This window comes from Zophobas morio, unplaced genomic scaffold (genome assembly GCF_036711695.1).
Source record: "Zophobas morio isolate AGI-343-1 ecotype UQ-CSIRO unplaced genomic scaffold, CSIRO_AGI_Zmor_V1 ptg000018l, whole genome shotgun sequence".
NCBI lineage: Eukaryota > Metazoa > Arthropoda > Insecta > Coleoptera > Tenebrionidae > Zophobas > Zophobas morio.
The window spans coordinates 1,452,626-1,480,369 of NW_026972123.1; the positions used below are offsets into that span (position 1 = coordinate 1,452,626).

A 27,744-nucleotide genomic window follows, 5' to 3' on the forward strand; every position below is an offset into this window, starting at 1 on the left:
GAGCGCACCTTTATTTAACCCTCACAAAATACTGTAACACAGATTTAAAAAAAACCTTCCATTGCAAGAAATTTCAAGAAAAATCGAATAACATGGCAACGTCGCATAGGAATTTCAAAATTTCTCAAATAGAACACTCCGTATTGTATACCATTTTCATTCTCCTAAAAAAAAAACGAGAATAAACACGACAATAAGATTATTTTAAACTATACAGAGTGTTCTCTTTTTAAGACGTAACAAATAACTTTTTTTAATGAAACTCTATACATTTTGACATATTTTGATTGACTATTTTTTAGGTTTTAGGCTTAGGCCGTGGTTTATTTTTGAACTCATAATGCGACGTTGCCATGTTCGTCATATTTTCTTGAATTTTTTTATTTAGCAACGGAAGGGTACAAATAACCCAATTGAGATTTTTTCCATGACCAAAAAATTTCAAGAAAATTCGAATAACGTGGCAACGTCGCTTCGGAATTCCAAAAATAAACTGTGATTACAAAGCCTACTAAGAAGCTAATCAGAATACGTAAAAATATATAGGGTGTTTTATTTAAAAAAACTAAGCTGTGTTACGCGATTACGCGAACGAGAATAAACAAGACAGTAAGATAAATTAATAAAATACAGCGTGTCCTATTTGAAAAATTGACAAAACCAACCACGTGTTTAAAAAAAAAAAAATTTTACGTTGAATACACTTCAAAACCAGAAAACTGATCGCTGATTTTTTTTCCTGTTCCTTTTATAATCGGTGAGATATTGAGGAATACGCGTTTATTGGCTCACCCTGTACACTATTAAACTATCCAAGTTGGAATTTGCGACCAAGAATTTTTCAGTTTTAGCGAACAAGCTCAAATATGGCCACTCGAAAATGGACGTGGTATAGCTAAAAGCCCCAAATATACAGGGTGAGTCACTGAACTCATTGTTTATTACAACTAGAAAAAAAAGTCAAAGACCATAATTGTACGGTTCTTTGAGGACTATACTCTGAAGTTATTTTCAACTATACAGAACGTTTTGTTTTAGGGCGTAACACACACCTTAGTTTTTTTTAATGAAACACCCTATATATTTTTACAGAGTGGTTTTTTTTTTCAAATAGATCACGCTACATTTCGTTACTCAGAGTAAGATACAATAATAAAATACAGGGTGTTCCAATTGAAAAAACTGAAATATCCATACATATTCTAAAAAAACGTATAGGATGTTTCATTAAAAATGGAACATTCGTAGTTTGAAATTTTAAAGAACTGTACAACTTTCAGCCGCGTTCAGTGACTCACCCGGTATGTATACTGTACATATATCGGGTGATCCAATTTTTTTTTTCAAATAGAAAATTATGACGAATTTTCTTATCACATTGTTACTTATTATTATTAACAACATTTATTGCTTTTTGGTGTCAGTAATTCTGGCTTTCTCGACTTCATAGACACACCAATTTCCACGAAAAATTCATCTTTCCACCTCCTTTCGCCCCGGCCGCAGCCACCCCCCGTCAAAAAACGACAAACAACAACCAAAAAAAACCTACACCTACTCCCCGCACCTCACCTAGTGCGCCACCGTAACGTCCTCGACCAACCTATCCCAGTCGAACTCCGTCACCCCGCTGCGCCCCATCAGCTCCCCCAGGTGACTGTACCGCCTGTCGAAGTCCGCGTCCCTCGCCCTCAGCCTCTCGAACCGCTTCAGCAGCAACCCCTTCGCGAACTTGTACAGCTCGATGTCCAGGTTGTTCAGCGCCGCGATCTTCGCCGCCTGCGTCGCCGTCAGCGTCGGCATCGTCGAGCTCGACACCGTCGCGTTGTTCTGCTCGAAGGGCACCGCGAAGCGCAGGTTGAACGTCTCCTCGAAGATGTACTGCGACATCTTCTGGTGCTCCGTCAGGCCGAAGAACGCCAGCGACTCGAGGTTCTTCTTGGCGCTGATCAGCATCGTGCGCTCGCGGTCCGCCTTGCTCATGTAGGCCTTGTCGTAGCAGCCCACCAGCTCGAGGTCGGCGAGCATGCGCGTCTGCCGGTTGACGGCGAGGTTGCTGTCGCAGTCGATGAAGTCGTCGAGGCTGACGCCCTCCCAGTCCTGGCCGCGGTAGCAGGGGGGCAGCTCGGCGTCGGAGGCGGCGCGCCCGCGGCAGTAGTGGCGCGAGCCCTTCCACGTGGCGCCGCGCTGCACGTGCCGGAACTCGCTGAGGTAGCGCGCGACGGGCTCGCGCAGTAGGGTGATGTAGAAGTAGCGGCGCTTGACGACGTTGCCCTCGAGCTCGTCGAGCTTCTCGTCGACGCAGGAGGTGAGCTCGGTCCAGTCGGCGTGCAGGCCGCACTTCCAGCCGGTGGTGTAGCGGCTGAAGAGCCAGCTCTGGTTGGAGTGGGGGCGGAAGCAGTAGCAGCGCTTGCGCGTCAGCGGACAGGTGCACGGACGTTTCAGGTCGAGGTCGTGGACGAGGTGCTTGCCGAAGGATGTGCCACCTGAAATGGATACACAAGTCTTGTACAGGATAGTTAAATATATTGGCGGTTTCTTGTTGGGAAAAGAAGACTTCGCATATTAAGAAAAAATGGACCAAATATAAGCCCCGCCCACCCACCCCTTCTCAATTGTGACGAATATTTTATTCATCGTGAGCTGAAGGGCGGAGTTTAGTTTTGCAAAATCCTCATTTCTCTACAAGAAATTACCATATGACATATGTTTTTAAAGGGGTAGAATTTTTTTAAGAAATATTGCTGTTACAATTAAACTCCGCCCTTCGCTCTGTTTAGAAATGAAAAAGTGATCACAATTGAGACCGGGGCGGGTGGGTGGGGCTTAATCTTTGTTTTTGTTTTTTTATACATATATAGAATTCTCTTTCAACAACAGGATACTTAAAAATGTTTTCAGTTTCTTGTTGGGAAAAGAAGACTTCGCATATTAAGAAAAAATGGACCAAATATAAGCCCCGCCCACCCACCCCTTTTCAATTCTGACGAATATTTTATTCATCGTGAGCCGAAGGGCGGAGTTTATTTTTTCAAAATCCTCATTTCTCTACAAGAAATTACCATATGACACATGTTTTTAAAGGGGTAGAATTTTTTAAAGAAATATTGCTGTTACAACTCAACTCCGCCCTTCGCTCTGTTTAGAAATGAAAAAGTGATCACAATTGAGACCGGGGCGGGTGGGTGGGGCTTAATCTTTGTTTTTTTTTTTTAATATATAGAATTTTCTTTCAATAACAGGATAGTTAAATATATTGTCAGTTTCTTGTTGGGAAAAGAAGACTTCTCATATTAAGAAAAAAAAAATGGACAAAATATATGCCCCGCCCACCCACCCCTTCTCGATTGTGACGAATATTTTATTCATCGTGAGCTGAAGGGCGGAGTTTAGTTTGCAAAATCCTCATTTCTCTACAAGAAATTACCATATGACACATGTTTTTAAAGGGGTAGAATTTTTTAAAGAAATATTGCTGTTACAACTCAACTCCGCCCTTCGCTCTGTTTAGAAATGAATAAGTGATCACAATTGAGACCGGGGCGGGTGGGTGGGGCTTAATCTTTGTTTTTGTTTTTTTTATACATATATAGAATTTTCTTTCAACAACAGGATACTTAAAAATGTTTTCAGTTTCTTGTTGGGAAAAGAAAACTTCGCATATTAAGAAAAAATGGACCAAATATAAGCCCCGCCCACCCACCCCTTCTCGATTGTGACGAATATTTTATTCATCGTGAGCCGAAGGGCGGAGTTTATTTTTTCAAAATCCTCATTTCTTTACAAGAAATTACCATATGACACATGTTTTTAAAGGGGTAGAATTTTTTAAAGAAATATTGCTATTACAACTCAACTCCGCCCTTCGCTCTGTTTAGAAATGAAAAAGTGATCACAATTGAGACCGGGGCGGGTGGGTGGAGCTTATTTTGTTTTTTTTTTTTAATATATAGAGTTTTCTTTCAATAACAGGATAGTTAAATATATTGTCAGTTTCTTGTTGGGAAAAGAAGACTTCTCATATTAAGAAAAAAAAAAATGGACAAAATATATGCCCCGCCCACCCACCCCTTCTTGATTGTGACGAATATTTTATTCATCGTGAGCTGAAGGGCGGAGTTTAGTTTTGCAAAATCCTCATTTCTCTACAAGAAATTACCATATGACATATGTTTTTAAAGGGGTAGAATTTTTTTAAGAAATATTGCTGTTACAATTAAACTCCGCCCTTCGCTCTGTTTAGAAATGAAAAAGTGATCACAATTGAGACCGGGGCGGGTGGGTGGGGCTTAATCTTTGTTTTTGTTTTTTTATACATATATAGAATTCTCTTTCAACAACAGGATACTTAAAAATGTTTTCAGTTTCTTGTTGGGAAAAGAAGACTTCGCATATTAAGAAAAAATGGACCAAATATAAGCCCCGCCCACCCACCCCTTTTCAATTCTGACGAATATTTTATTCATCGTGAGCCGAAGGGCGGAGTTTATTTTTTCAAAATCCTCATTTCTCTACAAGAAATTACCATATGACACATGTTTCTAAAGGGGTAGAATTTTTTAAAGAAATATTGCTGTTACAACTCAACTCCGCCCTTCGCTCTGTTTAGAAATGAAAAAGTGATCACAATTGAGACCGGGGCGGGTGGGTGGGGCTTAATCTTTGTTTTTTTTTTTTAATATATAGAATTTTCTTTCAATAACAGGATAGTTAAATATATTGTCAGTTTCTTGTTGGGAAAAGAAGACTTCTCATATTAAGAAAAAAAAAATGGACAAAATATATGCCCCGCCCACCCACCCCTTCTCGATTGTGACGAATATTTTATTCATCGTGAGCTGAAGGGCGGAGTTTAGTTTGCAAAATCCTCATTTCTCTACAAGAAATTACCATATGACACATGTTTTTAAAGGGGTAGAATTTTTTAAAGAAATATTGCTGTTACAACTCAACTCCGCCCTTCGCTCTGTTTAGAAATGAATAAGTGATCACAATTGAGACCGGGGCGGGTGGGTGGGGCTTAATCTTTGTTTTTGTTTTTTTTATACATATATAGAATTTTCTTTCAACAACAGGATACTTAAAAATGTTTTCAGTTTCTTGTTGGGAAAAGAAAACTTCGCATATTAAGAAAAAATGGACCAAATATAAGCCCCGCCCACCCACCCCTTCTCGATTGTGACGAATATTTTATTCATCGTGAGCTGAAGGGCGGAGTTTATTTTTTCAAAATCCTCATTTCTCTACAAGAAATTACCATATGACACATGTTTTTAAAGGGGTAGAATTTTTTAAAGAAATATTGCTGTTCCAACTCAACTCCGCCCTTCGCTCTGTTTAGAAATGAAAAAGTGATCACAATTGAGACCGGGGCGGGTGGGTGGGGCTTAATCTTTGTTTTTTTTTTAATATATAGAATTTTCTTTCAATAACAGGATAGTTAAATATATTGTCAGTTTCTTGTTGGGAAAAGAAGACTTCTTATATTAAGAAAAAAAATGGACAAAATATATGCCCCGCCCACCCACCCTTTCTCGATTGTGATGAATATTTTATTCATCGTGAGCTGAAGGGCGGAGTTTAGTTTTGCAAAATCCTCATTTCTCTACAAGAAATTACCATATGACATATGTTTTTAAAGGGGTAGAATTTTTTAAAGAAATATTGCTGTTACAACTAAACTCCGCCCTTCGCTCTGTTTAGAAATGAAAAAGTGATCACAATTGAGACCGGGGCGGGTGGGTGGGGCTTAATCTTTGTTTTTGTTTTTTTATACATATATAGAATTTTCTTTCAACAACAGGATACTTAAAAATGTTTTCAGTTTCTTGTTGGGAAAAGAAGACTTCGCATATTAAGAAAAAATGGACCAAATATAAGCCCCGCCCACCCACCCCTTTTCAATTGTGACGAATATTTTATTCATCGTGAGCTGAAGGGCGGAGTTTAGTATGCAAAATCCTCATTTCTCTACAAGAAATTACCATATGACATATGTTTTTAAAGGGGTAGAATTTTTTAAAGAAATATTGCTGTTACAATTAAACTCCGCCCTTCGCTCTGTTTAGAAATGAAAAAGTGATCACAATTGAGACCGGGGCGGGTGGGTGGGGCTTAATCTTTGTTTTTTTTTATACATATATAGAATTTTCTTTCAACAACAGGATACTTAAAAATGTTTTCAGTTTCTTGTTGGGAAAAGAAGACTTCTTATATTAAGAAAAAAAATGGACAAAATATATGCCCCTCCCACCCACCCCTTTTCGATTGTGACGAATATTTTATTCATCGTGAGCCGAAGGGCGGAGTTTATTTTTTCAAAATCCTCATTTCTCTACAAGAAATTACCATATGACACATGTTTTTAAAGGGGTAGAATTTTTTAAAGAAATATTGCTGTTACAACTCAACTCCGCCCTTCGCTCTGTTTAGAAATGAAAGAGTGATCACAATTGAGACCGGGGCGGGTGGGTGGGGCTTAATCTTTGTTTTTGTTTTTTTATACATATATAGAATTTTCATTCAACAACAGGATACTTAAAAATGTTTTCAGTTTCTTGTTGGGAAAAGAAAACTTCGCATATTAAGAAAAAATGGACCAAATATAAGCCCCGCCCACCCACCCCTTCTCGATTGTGACGAATATTTTATTCATCGTGAGCTGAAGGGCGGAGTTTAGTTATTATTTTACCTGTTTAACACTTCAATTATTATAGGGGTAATTATTTGATAAAAATAAAAAAGTTACTGTCAGTTCGAAGTACATACTTGTTGAAATCCATACATAACAATTGGTCTAAAGTTATTTGTAGAGAACCTCCCTCGCCTCCGAAGCACAAACACAGGCAAGTTCAGTCTCTTACATAAATGAATTATAAAAGATGATTCTGCATATTTTACTTTTTTCATGATAATACAACTATAATTTTATTAAAATGAGAAAAAAATGGTTCGTTCCAGAATTTCAGGATAATCAGATGACCTTTTTTAATTTGGTCAGCAAAATTACTTGCTTCATTCATTAATTTTTTTAAACATCCTGTTACACAATTCTCACGTCAAAAGAGGAAAATTTAAAACGTCGACAAAAAAGGTGATAAAAAAGCACGACTAAAATATGTACGTCAAAAAGTGAGAAGAAAAGCGGGGCCAAAAAAAGATTAAAAAAAAGATCCAAAAAAGGCAAATCAAAGCTATTAAAAAAAGGACTAAACGTGTAAAAAAACAGGTGTCAAAAAATAAAAATTTCGACAAAAAGACAACATTAAAAAAAAAAAAAATGTCTTCAAATAAAGCGCCAAAAAGTCACTAAGAAAAGGGGTTAAGAAAAAGTGGAAGAAAAAACGCGACCAAAAAAAAAAGAGACAAACAAATGAAGATAAAATTAAAATGAAAATAAGACCACAAAATGTGTTAAAAATGGGCAGACAAAAATTCGCTAAATGAGCCAAAAAAAAGGTAATTTAAAAAATACAATAAAAACGGGGGAAAAGGGTGTCAAAAAGCCGTTAAAAATGGGAACAAAAAAAAGGTGTTAAAAGGTCGGACAAAAACGCACAAAAAAACACAAGTGAGTAAAAAACTGTTGATGTCGACAAAAAGCCATTAAAAGAAGGAAAATTCAACAAAAATGTGAAAAAACCCCGACAAAAAAATGTTGAAACTAAACAGCTTTAAAAATGCCAAAAAACACAAAAAAAGTAAATCTAAAATAAAAACGAGGACGAAAATAAGGTGAAAAAAGACGACAAAACCCCGTTAAAAATCAGAAAAAAAAGCGTCAAAAATGGGACAAAAAAGCGTTCATAGAGCGGACAAAAACGCGCCAAAAAAATGACAAAAAAAGATTAAAATGTTTTCAAAAAACCAGACAAACAAGCCACTAAGAAAAGAGTACAAGAAAAAGGGTAACAAAAATAAGGAGAAAATAGGCAACAAAAAAAAAAGACGCAAAAAGAGACAAAAAAAAGGGAGGCAAAAATAAAGTGAAAATAAAACGCCAAAAAACCGTTTAAAATGGGAAAAAAGCGCTAAAAAAAGAGCCAAAAGGGCAATTCCAAAAAGGCAATAAAAAGGTCGCAAAAGGCCGTCGAAATTGGAACAAAAAATGTGCAAAAAACGTGCAAAAAAAAGCAAATTGAAAAAATTAAAAAATGGGCGGAAAATGCAGCAAAAAAGCAGACAAAAATGCCACTAAAAGAAGGAAAAGGCAACAAAAATAAAGAAAAAAAAAGGGAAGAAAAACGCAACCAAAACGACGCAAAAAAAAGAATTAAAAAATGGAGACGAAAATAAAACGACAAAAATCTGTTAAAAATGACATGAAAAAGCCGCCAAAGAGCCAGAAAGAAATTAAAAAAAAAAACAATAAAAATCGGGGGAAAAGGCGGCAAAAAGCCGATGAAAATGGGAAGAAAACCGCACAAAAAAGATCTAAAAAAAAAGCAAATTGAAAAAAAAATTGGACGGAAAAAGCAGCAAAAAAACAAAAAGTGATTTCAAAGAAAAACGATGATGTTGACAAAAAATGCCACAAAAGGAAGGAAAACGCAACAAAAATAACGCCAAAAAAGAAGATAGAAAATGTGCTAAAACGCAACAAAAAATATGAAAATAAACGACTTAACAACCGATAAAAAAGAGAAAAATGAGCAAAAAAAGCGTCAAAAAATAACAAAAATGACGACAAAAAAAGGGATCATAAGGCGGATAAAAATGCACCAAAAAGTGCCAAAAAAATATTTTAAAAAATGCAGCCTACTTTGAGTATCAGAGTATAAGAAAAAGGCAACAAAAATACGGAGAAAAAAAAAAGACGCAAAAGAGACTAAAAAAAGGGAGACAAAAATAAAGTGAAAATAAAACGACAAATATCCCTTAAAAATGGAAACAAAAAAAGTACCGAAGAGCGAAAAAAAGAAATAAAATTCAAAAACAATTAAAATAGGAAGAAAAGGTGACAAAAACCCGATGAAAATGGGAAGAAAATACACGCAAAAAAAGTTGCAAAAAAACAAATTGATAAAATAAAAAAAAAAATGGGCGGAAAATGCATTAAACAAAATTCAAAATTAAATTGCAAAATGTTGTTTTATAATTGTAATTTTTTTTTCCGAAAATCTGGACGTTTCGGGTAAAAACTCAATTCGGAGTCGTAAACTACATATGTAGGACTATGTAATTTTATACAATTTAAAACCCATTTACTATATACAATTTTGAAGTGACGTCATCGCATTTGTGGTGGGGATTAGACAAATTTTGGTTAGCATTTTACCATCTGCATGATATTCCTAATATAAGTACAAAATTTCACAACAATCGGTCGAGTACTTTCGGAGATTATCTGTCTAATAAAAATCCGGGACGGCAGACGGACAGACGGACAGACAGACGGAAATGGGAGACCTATTTCTTCGTCTTCTAGGGGTCATGAAAGATCAAGAAAACGTAAAAGTAGAGAGTCGGCCGACGGACTCGATTACAATACTTCCTTTGCTTACGCGCGGGAAGTAAAAATGGACAAAATATATGCCCCGCCCACCCACCCCTCCTCAATTGGGACGAATATTTTATTCATCGTGAGCTGAAGGGCGGAGTTTAATTTTGCAAAATCCTCATTTTTCTACAAAAAATTACCCTATGACATGTTTTTAAAGGGGTAGAATTTTTTAAAGAAATATTGCTGTTACAATTAAACTCCGCCCTTCGCTCTGTTTAGAAACGAAAAAGTAATCACAATTGAGACCGGGGCGGGTGGGTGGGGCTTAATCTTTGTTTTTTTTTATATATAGAATTTTCTTTCAACAACAGGGTAGTTAATTATATTGTCGGTTTCTTGTCGGGAAAAGAAGACTTCGCATATTAAGAAAAATGGACCAAATATAAGCCCCGCCCACCCACCCCTTCTCAATTGTGACGAATGTTTTATGCATCATGAGCTGAAGGGTGGAGTTTAGTTATTATTTAACTGTTTAAAACTTCAATTATTATAGGGGTAATTATTTGATAAAAATAAAAAAGTTACTGTCAGTTCCAAGCACATACTTGCTAAAATCCATACATGAAAATTGGTCCAAAGTTATTTATAGAGAACTTCCCTCGCCTCTGAAGTACGAACACAGGCAAGTTCAGTTTCTTAGATAAAACAATTAAAAAGATGATTCTATATATGTATGAATTTTACTTTTTTCATGATAACACTATAACTATAATTTTATTATAAATGAAAAAATGATGTGTTCCAGAATTTCAGGAAAATTAGATGACCTTTTTAATTTAGTCAGCAAAATTAATTGCTTCATTCATTAATTTTTTTAAACATCCTGGTTACACAATTCTAAAAAACGTCAAGAGGAAAATTAACAACGTCGACAAAAAGGGTGATAAAAAAAACACGACAGAAATATATACGTTAAAAAATGAGCAGAAAAGAGGGGACAAAAAAGGCCCAAAAAGGCAAAAAATAAAATTTTCCACAAAAGACAACAAAAACAATATTAAAAAAAGAGGGACATGAAAAAGACAATAAAAATAAGGCGAAAAAAGAAAAGTGGAAATGAAAAACGAGAAAAAAGTGCAAAAAAAACTACTTAAAAAATGCAATAAAAGAGGAGGACCAAAATGCACAAAAAAACAAAACAGGTGAAAAAAAAAAAACAAAAAGCCGTTCAAAAGAAAAGAAAAAATGCAAAAAAAAAACACAGATAAAAATAAAATGAAAATAAGACCACAAAATGTACTAAAAATGGGAAGAAACAACGCAATAAAGACCCAAAAAAAGACAATAAAAACGGGGGAAAAACGTCAAAATGGGATCAAAAAGTGAAACATGGGTGGAAATAGCAGCAAAAGTGTTAAAAAGTCTGACAAAAACGCACAAAAATGTGATTAAAAAACTGTTGATGTCGACAAAAAAATATTAAAAGAAGGAAAAGGCAACAAAACTGTGATAAAAACCCGACAAAAAAAAGGTAAAAATAAACCACTTAAAAAAATGCCAAAAAACACAAAAAAGTAAATCTGGTGAAAAAACACGACAAAAATCCGTTAAAAATGAGAAAAAAAAGCGTTTATAGGGCGGACAAAAACGCGCCAAGAACAGTGACAAAAAAGAAGATTACAAGAAAAAGGCACCAAAAATAAGGAAAATAAAACGACAAAAATTCGTTAAAAATCGGAAGAAAAAACCCACAAAAAAGATTTAAAAAAGGAAAATGAAAAAAAAGGCGGAAAATGCCACAAAAGCTTAAAAAAGATGCTACAAAAAAAGAAGAAAATCGACAAAAAAATGGTGAAAATAAACTTAATAACTATTAAAAACGGGGACAGAAATAAGATGAAAAAAAGACGACAAAAATCTGTTAAAAAATGAGGAAAAAAAAACCGTAAAAAAATGCACAAAACGAGTCAAAAAGGGACAAAAAAAAATTAAAATGTTTTCAAAAAAATCAGCAAAAAAGCCACTAAGAAAAGAGTACAAGAAAAAGACAAGAAAAACAAGGAGAAAAAAAAAGGGGGAAAAAAACGCCACAAAAAAGAAAGGTAAAAATAAAACCACAAAAATCCGTCTAAAATGGGAAGAAAAAAGAACCAAAAGAGAAGTAAATTCAAAAAGGCGGCAAAAGGCTGTTGAACAAAAAATGCGCAAAAAACATGCAAAAAAAGTAAATTGAAAAACCATGATGTCCACAAAAAATGGCACTAAAAAGAAGGAAAAGGTAACAAAAATAACGCCAAAGAAGACGAAAAAATGTGATAACGACGCAACAAAAAATATGAAAGTAAACGACTTAATAAAACAATAAAAAGGGGGAAATAGGCCTAAAAAACAAAAAAGTATAAAAAAATGCACAAAAAGAGTCAAGAAAGGACAAAAATGACGACAAAAAAGTGTCCATAGGGCGGACAAAAACGCACCAAAAAAGTGACCTAAAAAGAGATAAAAATGTTTTCAAAAAATACGACAAAATAGTCACTAACAAACGAGTACAAGAAAAAGACAACAAAAATAAGAAGAACAAAGGGAAGAAAGAAACGCAACAAAAAACACGCAAAAAAAGAACTTAAAAAAAGGGAGACGAAAATAAAACTGGGAAGAAAGAAGGCGGCAAAAAGCCGATGAAAATGGGAAGAAAAATCGCACAAAAAAAGATCTTAAAAAAACAAATTGAAAAAAAATATGGGCGGAAAATGTAGCAAAAAAAAAAAACAAAAAGTGATTTCAAAGAAAAACGATGATGTCGACAAAAAATGCCACAAAAAGAAGGAAAACGCAACAAAAGATATGAAAATAAACGACTTAATAGCACGATAAAAAGAAGAAAAATAGGCAAAAAAAGCGTCAAAAAATGCATAGAGTCAAAAAAGAACGAAAATTACGACAAAAAAAGGGCATTGGGCGGACAAAAACGCGCCAAAGTGCCAAAAAAATATTTTCAAAAAATGGAGCAAAGTAGTCACTAAAAAAAGAGTATAAGAAAAAGGCAACAAAAGTAAGGAGAAAAAAAAAAGACGCAAAAGAGACCAAAAAAGTGAGACAAAAATAAAGTGAAAATAAAACGACAAATATCCCTTAAAAATGGGATGAAAAAAAGTGCCAAAGAGCGAAAAAAAGAAACAAATTCAAAAAACCATAAAACCAAGGGGAAAAGGAGACAAAAACCCGATGAAAATGAGAAGAAAATACACGCAAAAAAAGTTGCAAAAAAGCAAATTGATAAAAAAAATACAGTAAAAAAAAAACAAAAATTGATTTTAAAAAAAGATGATGCCGACGAAAAATGCCACTAAAAAGAAGGAAAACGCAACCAAAATAACGTCACTATGAGAAAACAGTACAAGAAAAAAGCAACAAAAATAAGGAGAAAAATTGGTCTAAAGAGTTTAGACAGTACTTCCCTCGCTGTCGGAAACTTGACGACTGCATGCCTATTGTGTTTTTTTTTCTCATTACATTTTTGTAGTGGGAATTTAAAAAAAAATTGTGATGACGTCATCAACATTTTTGCAAGGACACGTATATCAGTTGGGATAGATGTAGTGTAATACTAAGAATAAAATTATTGTATTCCCAAATTTTCGGGAAAATGAATTGGGTCGTTTTGAATATTGATTTCTTATAATCAATAAAATAACGAAACAATTTACTCACGTATACGGCGCCGGTGTGTAATATCTAGAAAGCGGATTTCTGTCGGGCTAGGCAAGGCCAAACTCGGTACGGCTCGTACGGGATGCGAATTCACTCTGCTGTTAATTCCCGTTCTCATTTACTTAGCCGTTTGATTAATAAATCGTTAATTATATTTATGGAATTAGTACCGATTAAATTCAGTGATTATCTATCACCCGGCGATCCAGCACGTCCCCCCCTATAATCGTGACGTAGCCCGACAGAAATCCGCTGTCTAGTAATATGAGGGGCAACTGAAAATCGTTTATGTATAAACATTCTTAATTTAAGATGACAAGCGTAACAGCATACGTGAGAGTCAAACAGAGAAACTGTAAACAAAACGACCATCGGTTTTATTGCTTCGACTTCCGCTTATTATATAAAACATTGGGTTTTATTTTAATTCTTGACGGTGAAATTCACAATTGGTTGATTATGAACATGTCTATTCCACATTCGCGGAACCAAGTGAGCGCATAAAACAAATGCAGGTCTGTAATGTTAAAGTCGATGTAAATAAGCGTGCTACCCTTATGTTTCAACTGAGTTTTTCCTTTAACACATTTTGTGTCTACCAAATTGGGTTGATTGGGGTGTAATACTAATAATAAGTGTTGCCTTTAATTTAATCAGTAAAATAAATTGACTTCATTAATTTTTTTGAACCACCTCTTAACAAAATCTAAAAAATATGAATGGAATGATAAATCACAAGTACAAACTCATCATAGTTTTTGCGTTTTAGATAGGATTTATTCAGCAAAATTTAAGGGTGACGTCATCAATTTTTTTAGGAGGGATGAACAAATACATTTTGAACAAAAGTTTACCATGCTTATAATAACTTTAAAATATTCCCAAGATTTCAAAGCATTCGGTTTTGTAATTCCTGATTAAATCGATAAAATAAATTCACGCCTTCATTAATTTTTTTGAGTCACCCTGCATATGCAAATCCAAAAATATGAATGGAATGATAAATCACAAGTACAGACTCATCATATTTTGTACATTTTAGATACGATTTATTCGGCAAACTTTTGAGCTGACGTCATCAGTTTTTTGTAGAAGATAACCAAATATATTTTGACTAAAAATTTATTATGCTCTTTATAGCCTTAAAACATCTGCAAGATTTCAAAGCATTCGGTTTTGTAGTTCCTGATTAAATCAATAAAATAAATTTACGCATTCATTAATTTTTTTGAGTCACCCTGTATATGCAAATCGAAAAAATTCGAATGGAATGATAAATCACAAGAAGAGACTCACCATATTTTGTACATTTTAGATAGGATTTATTCAGCAAAATTTTGTGGTGACGTCATAAATTTTTTAGGGGGGACGACCAAATACATTTTGATCAAAAATTTACCATGCTTATGATAATTTTAAAATATCTTCAAGATTTCGAAGCATTCGGTTTTGTAGTTCCTGAGTAAATCAGTAAAATAAATTTACGCTTTCATTTATTTCTTTGAATCACCCTGTATATGTAAATCCAAAAAATATGAATGGAGTGATAGATCACAAGTACAGACTGATCATATTTTGTACATTTTAGATATGATTTATTCGGCAAATTTTCGAGCTGACGTCATCAAGTTTTTGGAGGGGATAAGCAAATATATTTTGACTAAACATTTATTATGCTCTTTATAACCTTAAAACATCTGCAAGATGTCAGAGCATTACGTTTTGTAGTTCCTGATTAAATCAATAAAATATATTTACGCATTCTTTAATTTTTTTTGAGTCACCCTGTATATGCAAATCCAAAAAATATGAATGGAGTGATAGATCACAAGTACAGACTCATCATATTTTGTACATTTTAGATATGATTTATTCCACAAACTTTTGAGCTGACGTCATCAAGTTTTTGGAGGGGATAAGCAAATATTTTTTGACTAAAGATTTATGATGCTCTTTATAGCTTTAAAACATCTGCAACATTTCAAAGCATTCTGGTTAGCAGATTAAAAATTAAATTTCAAAATGTTGTTTTATAATTTTGATTTTTTTTCCAAAAATCTGGACGTTTCGGGTGAAAAGTCGATTCAGAGTTGTATACTACATGTGTAGGACTATGTTATTTTATACAACTGAAAACCCATTTACTATGTACAATTTTGAAGTGACGTCATCGCATTAGTGGTGGGGATGATTAGACAAATTTTGGTTAGCGTTTTACCATCTACATGATATTCTTAATATAAGTACAAAATTTTACAACAATCGGTCGAGTACTTTCGGAGATTATCTGTCTAATAAAAATCCGGGACGGCAGACGGACAGACGGACGGACAGACGGACGGACAGACGGACAGACAGACGGAAATGGGAGACCTATTTCTTCGTCTTCTAGGGGTCATGAAAGATCGAGAAAACGTAAAAGTAGAGAGTCGGCCGACGGACTCGATTACAATACTTCCTTTGCTTACGCTCGGGAAGTAAAAATGGGAAGAAAATACGCCACAAAACGGACGCAAAAAGACAAAAAAGGGAGATAAAAATAAAGTGAAAATAAAACTACAAAATCCGTTTAAAATGGGAAGAAAAAAAGCCATAAAAAGAGCCAAATGAGAAGTACATTCAAAAAGTCGTTGAAATTGGAACGAAAAATGCGTAAAAACTATCCAAAAAAAAGCAAATTGGAAATGCCACCAAAAACAAGGAAAAGGTAACAAAAATGACGGCAAAAAGACGAAAAAATGCGATAAAAACGCAACAAAAAATATGAAAATAAACGACTTAATAAAATGAAAAATTAAAAGATAAAATATGCAAAAAAAAAACAAAATAGCGTAAAAAATGCACAAAAAGAGTCAAAAAGGACAAAAATGACGACAAAAAAGGCTTTCATTGGGCGGACAAAAACGCATAAAAAGTGACAAAAGTGACCAAAAAAAAAGATAAAAAATGTTTTTCAAAAAATACAACAAAATAGTCACTAAGAAACGAGTACAAGAAAAATGTAACAAAAATAAGGAAAAAAAAGTGAAGAAGAAACGCAACGAAAAAGACGCAAAAAAAGAGATTAAAAAAAGCAGACGAAAACAAAGCGAAAATAAGTGAAAATAAAACGAGAAAAATCCGTTAAAAACAGGTTTGGAAAAAAATCGGATTAAAAAAAAACACGATTTTTTTTTATTTTTCTGTCTTTGTTTTTTTTTTTTAGTTTTTCGATTACCCATACTAATTCAAATTTTAAAAGTAGTAAGAAAAAAAATCAAAAATTATGTGACTTAAGCTTGAACTTTTAATTTATTTTTATTTAGTTTTTAAAAGCTTTATATTTGATTTAGTACAACAACTATATTCAAAAAATAATAAAAATAGGGGGAAAATGCGGCAAAAAGCCAATGAAAATGCGCAAAAAAGCAAATTGATAAAATAAAAAAATGGGCGGAAAATGCAGCAAAAAAAAAACAAAAAGCACTTAAAAAAAAAGATGAAGTAGAAAGTGAAAATAAAACGACAAATATCCGTTAAAAAAGGGAAGAAAAAAGTGCCAAAGAGTGAAAAAAAGAAACAAATTCAAAAAACCATAAAAATAGGGGGGAAAGGAGACAAAAACCCGATGAAAATGGGAAGAAAATACACGCAAAGAAAGTTGCAAAAAAGCAAATTGATAAAAAAAATGGGCGGAAAATGCAGCAAAGAACAAAAAGTGATTAAAAAAAGATGATGTCGACAAAAATACCACTAAAAAGAAGGAAAACGCAACAAAAATAACGTTAGACGAAAAAGTTGTGATAAACACGCAACAAAAAATATGAAAATAACGATAAAAAGAAGGAAAATATGCAAAAAAAAAAAACGTAAAAAATGCACCAAAAGACTCAAAAAGGGACAAAATGACAAAAAAAGGAGTTCATAGGGTGGACAAAAACGCACCAAAAAAATGTTTCAACAAAAAAGACGCAAAAAAAGAAATTAAAAAAGAGAGACGAAAATAAAGTAAAAATAAAACGTTAAAAATCCGTTAAAAATGGGAAGAAAAAAGGTGCTAAAGAGCCAAAAAAAAAAGACAACAAATTCAAAAAATAATAAAAATAGGGGGAAAAGGCGGCAAAAATCCGATGAAAATGGGAAGATAATATGTACACGCAAAAAAAAGTTGCAAAAAAGCAAATTGATAAAATAAACAAAAAAATGGGCGGAAAATGGGCACAAAAACAGTGATTTAAAAAAACGTCGACAAAAAATGCCAGTAAAAACACCAAAAAAGACGAAAAAATTGTCTTAAAAAAGCAACAAAAATAGAAAAATAAACGACTTAATAACACGATGAAAAGAAGGAAAATATAACAAAAAGAGCAAAACAAAAAAGCGTCAAAAGTGCACAAAAAAAGTCAAAAATGGGCAAATATGACGACAAAAAAAGCGTTCATTGGGCGGACAAAAACTCGCCAAAAAGTGACAAAAAAATGTTTTCAAAAAATACATCAAAACAGTCACTAAGAAAATAGTACAAGAAAAAGACAACAAAAATAAGGAGGAAAAAATAAAGTGAAAATAAAACGACAAAATCCCTTTAAAATGGAAAAAAAGCGCTAAAAAGAGCCAAAAGAGAAATAAATTCAAAAAGGCAATAAAAATGCGGCATAAGTTCGTTGAAATTGTAACAAAAAATGTGAAAAAAACATCCAGAAAAAGAAAATTAAAAAAATAAAAAAAAAAATGGGCGGAAAATTCAGCAAAAAAAGGCGGACAAAAATGAACAAAAAATAATAACAAATAAGAAAAAGGCAAAAAAACGCCAAAAAGGCGGAAAAATAACGTGATGAAAACGCAACAAAAAAATTGAAAATAAACGACTTAATAAAACGATAAAAAGAGGGAAAACATGCCAAAAAAACAAACAAAACAAAAAAGCGTCAAAACATGCACAAAGAGTCAAAAAAAGGACAAAACTGACGACAAAAAAAGGCGTTCATAGGGCGGACAAAAACGCATAAAAAGTGACAAAAGTGACCAAAAAAAGATAAAAAATGTTTTCAAAAAATACGACAAAATAGTCACTAAGAAACGAGTACAAGAAAAATGTAACAAAAATAAGGAAAAAAAAGACGCAAAAAAAGAGAAATTAAAAAAAGCAGACGAAAATAAAGTGAAAATAAAACGAGGAAAATCCGTTTAAAAACAAAAACCACGATTTTTTGGTTTTTTATTTTTCTGTTCTTTTTAATTGTTTTTGATTGGTCGATTTTTCTTTGATTTTTTTTCATTTTCTGCCTATTTTCAAGCATTCACAAATCACAAATATGCGGCGAAAAAACCGTGCTAGAGCCAAAAAAAGAGAAATATTCAAAAAATAATAAAAACGGGCGGAAAATGCACCAAAAAAACAAAAACAAAAAGTAATAAAAAAAAAAGATGAAGTCGACAAAAAATGTCACTAAAAACAAGGAAAACGCAACAAAAATAACGCCAAAAAATATGAAAAAATGCGCAACAAAAAATACGAAAATAAACTACTTGATAACACGATAAAAAGAAGAAACATATGACACAAAAACAAAACAAAAAAGCGAAATAAATGCACAAAGAGAGTCAAAAAGGGGCAAAAATGACGACAAAAAAGCGTTCATAGGGCAGACAAAAATGCGCCAAAACGCGAAAAAACAAAATGTTTTCAAAAATACATCAAAATAGTCACTAAGAAAACAGTAGAAGAAAAAGGCAACAAAAATAAGGAGAAAAAAGGGTAGAAAAAAAAACTCACGAAAAAAGACGCAAAAGAGACCAAAAAAAAGGGAGACAAAAATAAAGTGAAAATAAAACGACAAAAAAATGGGAAGAAAAAACTGTCGTTGAAAATGGGAAGAAAAACGCACACAAAAAATAAAAAAAAGGCAAATTGAAAAAAAAAGCGTAAAATGTAGCAAAAAAAAGTGTTGAAAAGGCGGACAAAAATGCACCCAAAAAAGTGATTTAAGCCGATGATGTCGACAAAAACTGCCACTATAAGGAAGGAAAATGCAACAAAAATAACGCTAAAAAAGACGAACAAAATGTGATAAAAACACAACAGAAAATATGAAAATAAACGACTTAATAAGACGATAAAGACGGAAAAAAATGCACAAAGAGTCAAAAAAGAACAAAAATAACGACAAAAAAGCGTTCATAGGGCAGACAAAAACGTATAAAAAGTGACAAAAGTGACCAAAAAAGAGATAAAAAATATTTTCAAAAAATACGACAAAATAGTCACTAAGAAACGAATACAAGAAAAACGCAACAAAAATAAGGCACAAAAGTGCAGAAAAAACGCAACAAAAAAGACGCAAAGAAGAGATTAAAAAAAGGAGACGATATAAAGTGTAAATAAAACGATAAAAACCGTTAAAAATGAGGGAAAAAAGGTGCTAAATAGCCAAAAAAAAGGGAAACATTCAAAAAACAATAAAAATAGGGGAAAAATGCGGCAAAAAGCTAATGAAAATGGAACGAAAAAACGCGCAAAGAGTTGCGAAAAAGTAAATTGATAAAATAAAAAAATGGGCGGAAAATGCAGCAAAAACAACAAAAGCAATAAAAAAAAAAGACGAAATCGACAAAAAATGTCACTAAAAAGAAGGAAAACGCAACAAAAATAACGCCAAAAAATATGAAAAAAAAGTGAGAAACGCAACAAAAAATACGAAAATAAACTACTTGATAACACGATAAAAAGAAGAAACATATGACACAAAAACAAAACAAAAAGGCGAAATAAATGCACAAAGAGAGTCAAAATGGGACAAAAATGACGACAAAAAAGCGTTCATACAAAAATGCGCCAAAACGTGAAAAAAAAATGTTTTCAAAAATACATCAAAATATGTAGTCACTAAGAAAACAGTAGAAGAAAAAGGCAACAAAAATTAAGAGAAAAAAGGGTAGAAAAAAAAACGCAAGAAAAAAGACGCAAAAGAGACTAAAAAAAAGGGAGACAAAAATAAAGTGAAAAGAAAACGACAAAAAAATGGGAAGAAAAACGCACACAAAAAATAAAAAAAAGGCAAATTGAAAAAAAAGCGTAAAATGTAGCAAAAAAAGTGTTAAAAAGGCGGACAAAAATGTACCCAAAAAAGTGATTTAAAAAAGCCGACGATGTCGACAAAAACTGCCACTAAAAAGAAGGAAAATGCAACAAAAAAAAAAAAACGCTAAAAAAGACGAACAAAATGTGATAAAAACGCACTAAATAAGGAGAACGCAACAAAAATAACGCAAAAAAAAGACGAAAAAATGTGACAAAAAATGGTTAAAAAAAAAACAAAAAGCGATAAAAAAGGGGAGTTGTGCCCAAAAAACAAAAAAAGTGACCAAAAATCAATAAGAATACGGATACAAACAGACTGGAAAACCTTTATTAATTACTAACTTGAATAAATAAAATTTCAATTCAGACTTTACAAAAGTCAATTTTTCAACATTCTGTGAGAATTTTGATGTCTTTAAGTGTCAGGACTGGTACAAACTTCGGGTTCAAAATTCCGTAAACCAGCGCTCTCGACTTTGGTAAAAACATGCCAAATACCAAACATCAGATTTTTAATTTATTAATTAAACTTAAATTGTATATAATACACTGCAAAGGTGTTGTTAGAAAAGCTCCAGAATTTATGATTAAAATATTTACACACTTCTTTGAAGTAAATTTTATGAAAATAAAATCATATCTCCTTCGCACAAATTTTGAATGCAACCCAAAATAAACTCCTCCGACCCAGATAAATACGAAATCTTTTAAAATGAGGTGGAGTAATTCCCAGTGATTACTTTTTGTGAAATGCTAAAAGTAGTTAGAAAAGAGCAAACGTAAACACAATCAGTAAAATCCAAAAGTGAAGATAAATTATATCAGTGTAAACAATCTACAAAAAAATATGTTTAAACATTTTTGGTTTTCATTCAAAAAGTATAAATCAAGCCAGACATTAAATATTTAACTTTTTTTCCTGATAAAGCAAACAGTAAAAATTCTGCGAAAATCGCACGTCACTTTAATAATGATATCACAAATATGTAAAAAGATATCTCTATTTGGACGTTCCTTATTTGCACAATTAATGACAAGGTCGCAATATTTTTATCTGAAATGACAATTTCAACAATTGATAAACTAGTCAAACACGCGAATAAATTAACTGTTTCCGCAGCCACGAAACGTGTGGGAGCCGCAGAAAATTAAAAAAAAAAACGCTCACACTTTACTGACGTGAGAGTTTTATCAAGGCGATTGGACACTACTTCCTGTGAATATCAACAAGTTAGAGATCTATCTATACTATTATTGTTGTGGCTAGTGAAAATAATATTTCCGGTGACGACTGAGCAGAATAACAAACGTTATGATTTTTAAAAGTATTAATATTAATCCAGTGCTGCCAATTAAAAAAAGGGGGAGTTCAATGGCTTGTCATAAACTAGTCCAAAGTGAACCCAACATAAATAAACGATAAAATATCATAAACAAGAGAAGAGGTCTGCAGTCATAAAACCACCCCATTCTGTTTACGTCTTGGAGTTGTCTTTGTTTATTTCACTCACCAGTTTTCTGCATGTGGAGGAAAACCATGACATCGTGCGAGTCCATGTCAAAGGAAAAATCGTCGTTTAACATATCGTCGTAGCTTAAACCTACTTTGCTATTCGCTTGAGCTAAGGGCTTCCCCATACTATCTTCTAATGATATGGATGCTTCTTTGTTGCTAAGGGCACATACCTGGAAGAACTCAGCAGTCGGTCATCACTCTCATGAATGAAAACGTTACGTACTTTGTCTGGACAGAAGTAGCCGAGGCCCACGATGCCAAACAGGGCGAGGGCCACGCAGAAATACCCTATCCGTCTTAACCTGGAAGATTTTGGCTCCATTTGCTTAATCTCATACACACCATTCGGCAGCAGCAGTGCTATGTCGCTGTCAATTACTTGCACCGACACGCTCTTCAAATTCTTCATTATTCATCGCATATCGACACAGGATTTGAATTAATTATAAATTTTTAACATTTCGCGGAGCACAACACGCAGTGCGGCCATTTGCAAAACATTGACAGAATTGACAGCGAAACAGCGACTTTTAACCGACTTTAACCGCAGTACGCAATCGCCAAATCCCCAAACCCCAGCACAAAAAAACACTTTATTAAAATAAAAATCAACGAAAACACGAAACGAACAGTGAAAATACACACGACCAACTAAAATACAACTAGTCTCGAACGTCCGGAGAATTTATTCAGTCAGCGATCACCTCCTGTCGTTACCGCGCAGCCCCCTATTCAAAAATTGAGCGACTTTTTGTCCAAGGGGCCGTAATTGTACGACTCCCAGTCGGGCTCTATGATGAAATCTCGACTCTTGGGGCGGTACAGGGGCGGCTCGTACTTCCACGGGGGCTGCTTGAAGGGTACGGCTAAAGGGGAGCGATTAACACAGTTTTAGGGTGACAACAAAACAGTACCTGCCCCCGAGGGTAAAATACCGACGACGTGCAACCAGTAGAGCGCGTGAGCCAAGAACCAAGTCAACCAAATCAGTTCCTTGTTGTAGAAAAACGAGGGGCGCTTTTGGGGCCACACGAAAATCAAGCCCCTCTGGTGGAACCTCGACTTGTTCATGTCTTTGGGGATGAGGATTTTCTTGTAAATGTCGTCGCGGGAGGGTTTGGTGCGGATGCCTGAAAATATGTAATGGTTGAGGCTGATGACGGGGGTGGGTTTGGTCCCGGGGAGGGGCCGCAGGCTGTCGGTGTTCATTTTAGTTGCTTTGAGTTGGAGTTGGGATGGAACCGAAATTTTCGTGCGGGAGATGTTTGTGTGTTTGAAAATTGTTGACATTTGGCGCTTGTCAAGGGAAGTGTCTAGGAACACGACCTCGGAGAGCTTACGGGTCGCGGACATTTTGAGGTGGAGGGTTCTAGCGAAGAGGCAACTTTTAATAAAAGGGGCACTGAAATTTTGATTGTGTAGTGGACGGGGTAGGATCGGACTGATTTTGTTTGGCGTTCCTAGGGAGCAGAGAATGGCAGAAAGGTGTCAAAATTATGTTAGAACTCCAGGTGCCACTTGAAACGATAAAGAAAACCGTTTAAAACTTTCTGAGATGAACAAAATACAAAACTAAAAACTTTAAAACCCACTACGAAGTTTTACAAAAACCGTAGTTTCTCAAAATTGTAGCCAAACAAAATTTCCGTTTAGGACAGTTCGTAAAGCCGCACATAGATGGAGTCAGTGTTCTGGGGAACTAAAGTCCGTAATTATCATGGTGAATGGTGGTTGAAGCTCAAAACATACGTAATTTTCCAAAAAATAAATTTTACTTACGATGTGTATTTTGTGTTGCATATGTACACACTATATGTAAATGTATGAATGTCTAGTTTATTCTGTCGGGTTTATTTTTTACTTCTTTCTCTATATTTTAGTCTTAAAACTACAACCAATCTTTATAATAAAATTTTACGGAAAAACATATACATAGATACAATTTCAAAATCAAACACATGTTATATGTTACGTCTATAGGGGTTAAGGTTTATCTTTTTTCCCACTGGGGTCAACAATATCTCCGTTGAGATTATACAGTGTATTACTAATTACAGAATTTCCGGAATCTAAGTAAACCTTTTCGGAAATATCCAGTATCAATCAGTTAAGAGATATTTTTTTAAAGTAATTGAAGAAATCTTAAGGAATCATTCCGTTTTATTTTTGAAGTACATTAAAAGAATCTCGGGGACCCCTTGTGTCTTGTTTTTGAAGTAGTTTGAAAGAATCTCGAGGACACTTTGTGTTTTGTTTTTGAAGTAGTTTGAAGAATCTCGGGGACAACTTGTTTGGTTTTTGAAGCCGGTTGAAAGAATCTCGGAAACCCCGTTGTATCTTATTTTTGAAGTAGTTTTGAACGAATCTCGAGGCACTCTTGTGGGTCTTGTTTTTGAAGTAGTTTGAAAAAATCTCAGGAACACCTATGTTTTATTTTTAAAGTAGTTTAAAAAAATCTCGGGGACCACTTGTGTGTTGTTTTTGGAGTAACTGAAGGACACTCAAGGAATCGTTGTGTTTTGTTTTTGAATTAGATTAAAACAATCTTGGGAAACATTTGTGTCTTGTCTTTGAAATTGTTTGAAAGAATCTCCAGGACATTTTGTGTTTAGTTTTTGGAGTAGTTTCAAAAAATCTCAAGGACTTCTTGTGGGTCTTGTTTTTGAAATAATCGGAAGAATCTCGGTGAAAACTTGTGTTTGGTTTTTGCAGCAATTGAAAGAATCTCAGAAGCACCTTGTGTTTTGCATTTGAAGTAATTGAAAGAATCTCGAGGACCACTTATGGTTCTTGTTTTTGAAGTACATTAAAAAAATCTGGGGGACCACTTTTGTCTTATTTTTGAAGTAGTAGTAAAGAATTTCGAAGACATTTTGTGTTTTGTTCTTGAAGTAGTTTGAAAGAATTTCGGGGACAACTTGTGTTTGGTTTTTGAAGTAGGTTGAAAGAATCTCGGGGATCCCTTGTGTCTTGTTTTTGAAGTAGTTTGAAAAAATCTCGGGGGTTCCTTATTGGGTCTTGGTTTTAAAGTAATTGAAAGAATCTTGGGACCTCCTGTGGGTCTTGTTTTTCAAGTAACTGAAAAGGATAACTTGTGTTTTTGGTTTTTGAAGTAGGTTGAAAGAATCTAGAGGACCTTTTGTGTTGTGCCCAAAGGTGTCTACTATACATATATTATTACATCTCACTGGTTGTGCCTTTGAAGTAATTTGAAAAAATCTTGAGGATCACTTTTGTTTTTGAAGTAATTTAAGAAATCTCCAGGAATCCTTGTGTTATGTTTTTGAAGTAGATTAAAAGAATCTCGGGGACCCCTTGTGTCTTGTTTTTGAAGTAGGTTGAAAGAATCTCGTTAACCCCTTGTGTCTTGTTTTTGAAGTAGTTTTGAAACAATCTCGAGGCCCACTTGTGGGTCTTGTTTTTGAAGTAGTTTAAAAATATCTCGGAAACACCTGTGTCTTGTTTTTGAAGTAATTGAAGGAGTCTCAGGGAATCCTTGTGTTCTGTTTTTGAAGTAGATTAAAACAATCTTGGGGTCCACTTGTGCCTTGTTTTTGAAATGGTTTGAAAGAAACTCGAGGACATTTTGTGTTTTGTTTTTGAAGTATTTTCGAAAAATCTTGAGGATTTCTTATGGGTCTTGTTTCTGAAGTAATTCAATGAAGCTCGGGAACCTCCTATGGGTCTTGTTTTTCAAGTAATTGAAACAATCTCGGAAACACCTTGTGTTTTGTTTTTGTAGTAGTTTGAAAGAATCTCGAAGACATTTTGTGTTTTGTTCTTGAAGTAACTAGTTTGAAAGAACCTTAGAAACAACTTGTGTTTGGTTTTTGAAGTAGGTTGAAAGAATCATCTTCGGGACAACTTGTATCTTGTTTTTGAAGTATATAGTTTGAAAAAACCTGAAGGACCTATTTTGGGTCTTGATTTTGAAGCAACTGAAAGAATCTCGGGAATAATTTCAGTTTTGTTTTTGAAGTATGTAGTTTGAAATAATCTCGAGGGCTACTTATGGTTGTTGTTTTTGAAGTAATTGAAAGAATCTCGGAAACATCTTGTGTTCAGTTTTTGAAGTACATAGTTTAAAAGAATCTCTGGGACGACTTTTGTCTTGTTTTTCGAGTAGTTTAAATAATTTCGGGGACTACTTATATTTTGCCTTTGAAGTAATTTGAAAGAATCTCGGGGACCACTTGTGTCTTGTTTTTGAAGTAATTGAAGGGCACTCAGGGACTCCTTTTGTTTTGTTTTTGAAGTAGATTACAACAATCTTGGGAACCGTTTGTGTCTTTTTTTTAAATAGTTTGAAAGAATCTCGAGGACATATTGTGTTTTGTTTTTGGAGTAGTTTGAAAAAATCTTAAGGACTTCTTGTGGGTCTTGTTTTTGAAGTAATTGAAAAAATCTCGGTGACAAATAGTGTTTAGTTTTTGCAGTAATTCAAATAATCGCGGAAACTCCTTGTGTTTTGTTTTTGAAGTAGTTGAAAAGAATTTCGGGGACTACTTGTGTTTTGCATTTGAAGTAATTTGAAAGAATCTCGAGGACCACGTATGGTTCTTGTTTTTGAAGTAGTTTGGAAGAATCTCGAAGACATTTTGTGTTTTGTTCTTGAAGTAGTTTGAAAAAATCTGGGGGACAACTTGTGATTGGTTTTTGAAGTAGTTCTGAAAGAATCTCGAGAACCTCCTGTGGGTATTGTTTTTGAAGTAGTTTAAAAGAATCACGGGGACCACTTGTGTTTTGCCTTTGAAGTAATTTGAAGGAATCTCGAGGACCACTTAAGATTCTTGTTTTTGAATTAATTAAAAGAATCTCAGGGAATCCTTGTATTTTGTTTTTGAAGTAGATTAAAAGAATTTCGGAGACCATTTGTGCTAGGTTTTTGAAGTAGTTTGAACGAATCTCGAAGACAATTTGTGTTTTGTTCTTGAAGTAGTTTGAAAGAAACTTGGGAACAACTTGTATCTTGTTTTTGAAGTAGTTTGAAAAAATCTGAAGGACCTCTTGTGGGTCTTGCTTTAGAAGTAACTGACAGAATCGTCCCCGAGATTCTCCTGTGGGTTGAGGTAATTGAAAGAATCCCGGGAATAGTTTGTGTGGTGTTTTTGAAGTAGTTTAAAGGAAATTCGAGGACCACTTGTGTTTTGCTTTTGAAGTATAGTTTCAAAGAATCTCGAGGACCACTTATGGTTGTTGTTTTTGACGTAATTGAAGGAATCTCAAAATCCTTGGGTCTTGTTTTTGAAGAAGTTTGAAAAAATCTCGGGAACACCTTGTGTTTTGTGTTTGAAATAGTTTAAAAGAATCTCGGGGACCTCTTGTGTCTTGTTTTTGAAGTAGTTTGAAAAAATCTTGAGGACCTCTTGTGGGTTTTGTTTTTGAAGTAATTAAAAGAATCTCAGAAACAACTTGTGTTTGGTTTTTGAAGTAGATTGAAAGAATCTCGGAAACCCTTCATGTCTTGTTTTTAAAGTAACTGAAAGATCTCGCAAACAACTTGTGTTTTGTTTTTGAAGTACATAGTTTAAAAGAATCTCGGGGACCACTTGTGTCTTGTTTTAGAAGTAGTTTGAAAGAATCTCGAAGACACTTTGTGTTTTGTTCTTGATGTAGTTTAAAAGAATCTCGGGGATTACTTGTGTTTTGCCTTAAAAGTAATTTCAAAGAGTCTGGAGGACCACTTATGGTTCTTGTTTTTGAAGTATAGTAACAGAATCTCAGAGACCTTCTGTGGGTCTTGTTTTTGAAGCAGTTTAAAAGAATCTCGGAGACCATTTGTGCCTGGTTTTTGAAGTAATTTGAACGAATCTCGAAAACATTTTGTATTTTGTTCTTGAAGTAGTTTGAAAGAAACTTGGGAACAACTTGTGTCTTGTTTTTGAAGTAGTTTGAAAAAATCTGAAGGACCTCTTGTGGGTCTTGTTTTTGAAGTAACTGAAAGAATTTCAGGAACCTCCTGTGGGTTTTGTTTTTGAAGTAATTGAATGAATCTCGGGAACAGTTTGTGTCTTG

At 34.0% G+C, this 27,744-nt stretch overlaps 2 protein-coding genes across 3 annotated transcripts; both read right to left on the minus strand.

The window, feature by feature from the left end:
• Window positions 1-1,544: 1,544 nt before the first annotated feature.
• LOC135131049 (heparan-sulfate 6-O-sulfotransferase 2-like) lies at window positions 1,545-22,210 on the minus strand. The gene is made up of 3 exons (XM_064058572.1): window positions 21,953-22,210; window positions 21,725-21,899; window positions 1,545-2,486 (listed from the first exon to the last, which is right to left on the minus strand). Exons 1-3 carry the CDS (start codon window positions 22,136-22,138, stop codon window positions 1,573-1,575), a joined length of 1,275 nt encoding a protein of 424 aa, XP_063914642.1. The 5' UTR covers window positions 22,139-22,210; the 3' UTR covers window positions 1,545-1,572.
• A 98-nt stretch (window positions 22,211-22,308) lies between these two features.
• Window positions 22,309-23,163, minus strand: LOC135131067 (uncharacterized). Of its 2 annotated transcripts, XM_064058594.1 has the most exons (3): window positions 23,070-23,158; window positions 22,644-22,859; window positions 22,309-22,595 (listed from the first exon to the last, which is right to left on the minus strand). In XM_064058594.1, the coding sequence occupies exons 1-3, from the start codon at window positions 23,080-23,082 to the stop codon at window positions 22,462-22,464; spliced, it is 363 nt and encodes a 120-aa protein (XP_063914664.1). In that variant the 5' UTR covers window positions 23,083-23,158; the 3' UTR covers window positions 22,309-22,461. The 2 variants fall into 2 exon arrangements, with proteins under 2 accessions (XP_063914664.1, XP_063914663.1); XM_064058593.1 differs by having other exon boundaries at window positions 22,644-23,163.
• Window positions 23,164-27,744: the final 4,581 nt, after the last annotated feature.

Coding starts and splice junctions, on each gene's coding strand:
- LOC135131049 (XM_064058572.1), bottom strand. CDS start 22,138: ATGAAGAATTTGAAGAGCGTGTCGGTGCAAGTAATTGACAGCGACATA. Junction 21,900..21,952: donor GCTACTTCTGTCCAGACAAA/GTACGTAACGTT, acceptor GAGTTCTTCCAG/GTATGTGCCCTTAGCAACAA. Junction 2,487..21,724: donor CCTCCACATGCAGAAAACTG/GTGAGTGAAATA, acceptor TATCCATTTCAG/GTGGCACATCCTTCGGCAAG.
- LOC135131067 (XM_064058593.1), bottom strand. CDS start 23,082: ATGTCCGCGACCCGTAAGCTCTCCGAGGTCGTGTTCCTAGACACTTCC. Junction 22,596..22,643: donor TATTTTACCCTCGGGGGCAG/GTACTGTTTTGT, acceptor GCTCCCCTTTAG/CCGTACCCTTCAAGCAGCCC.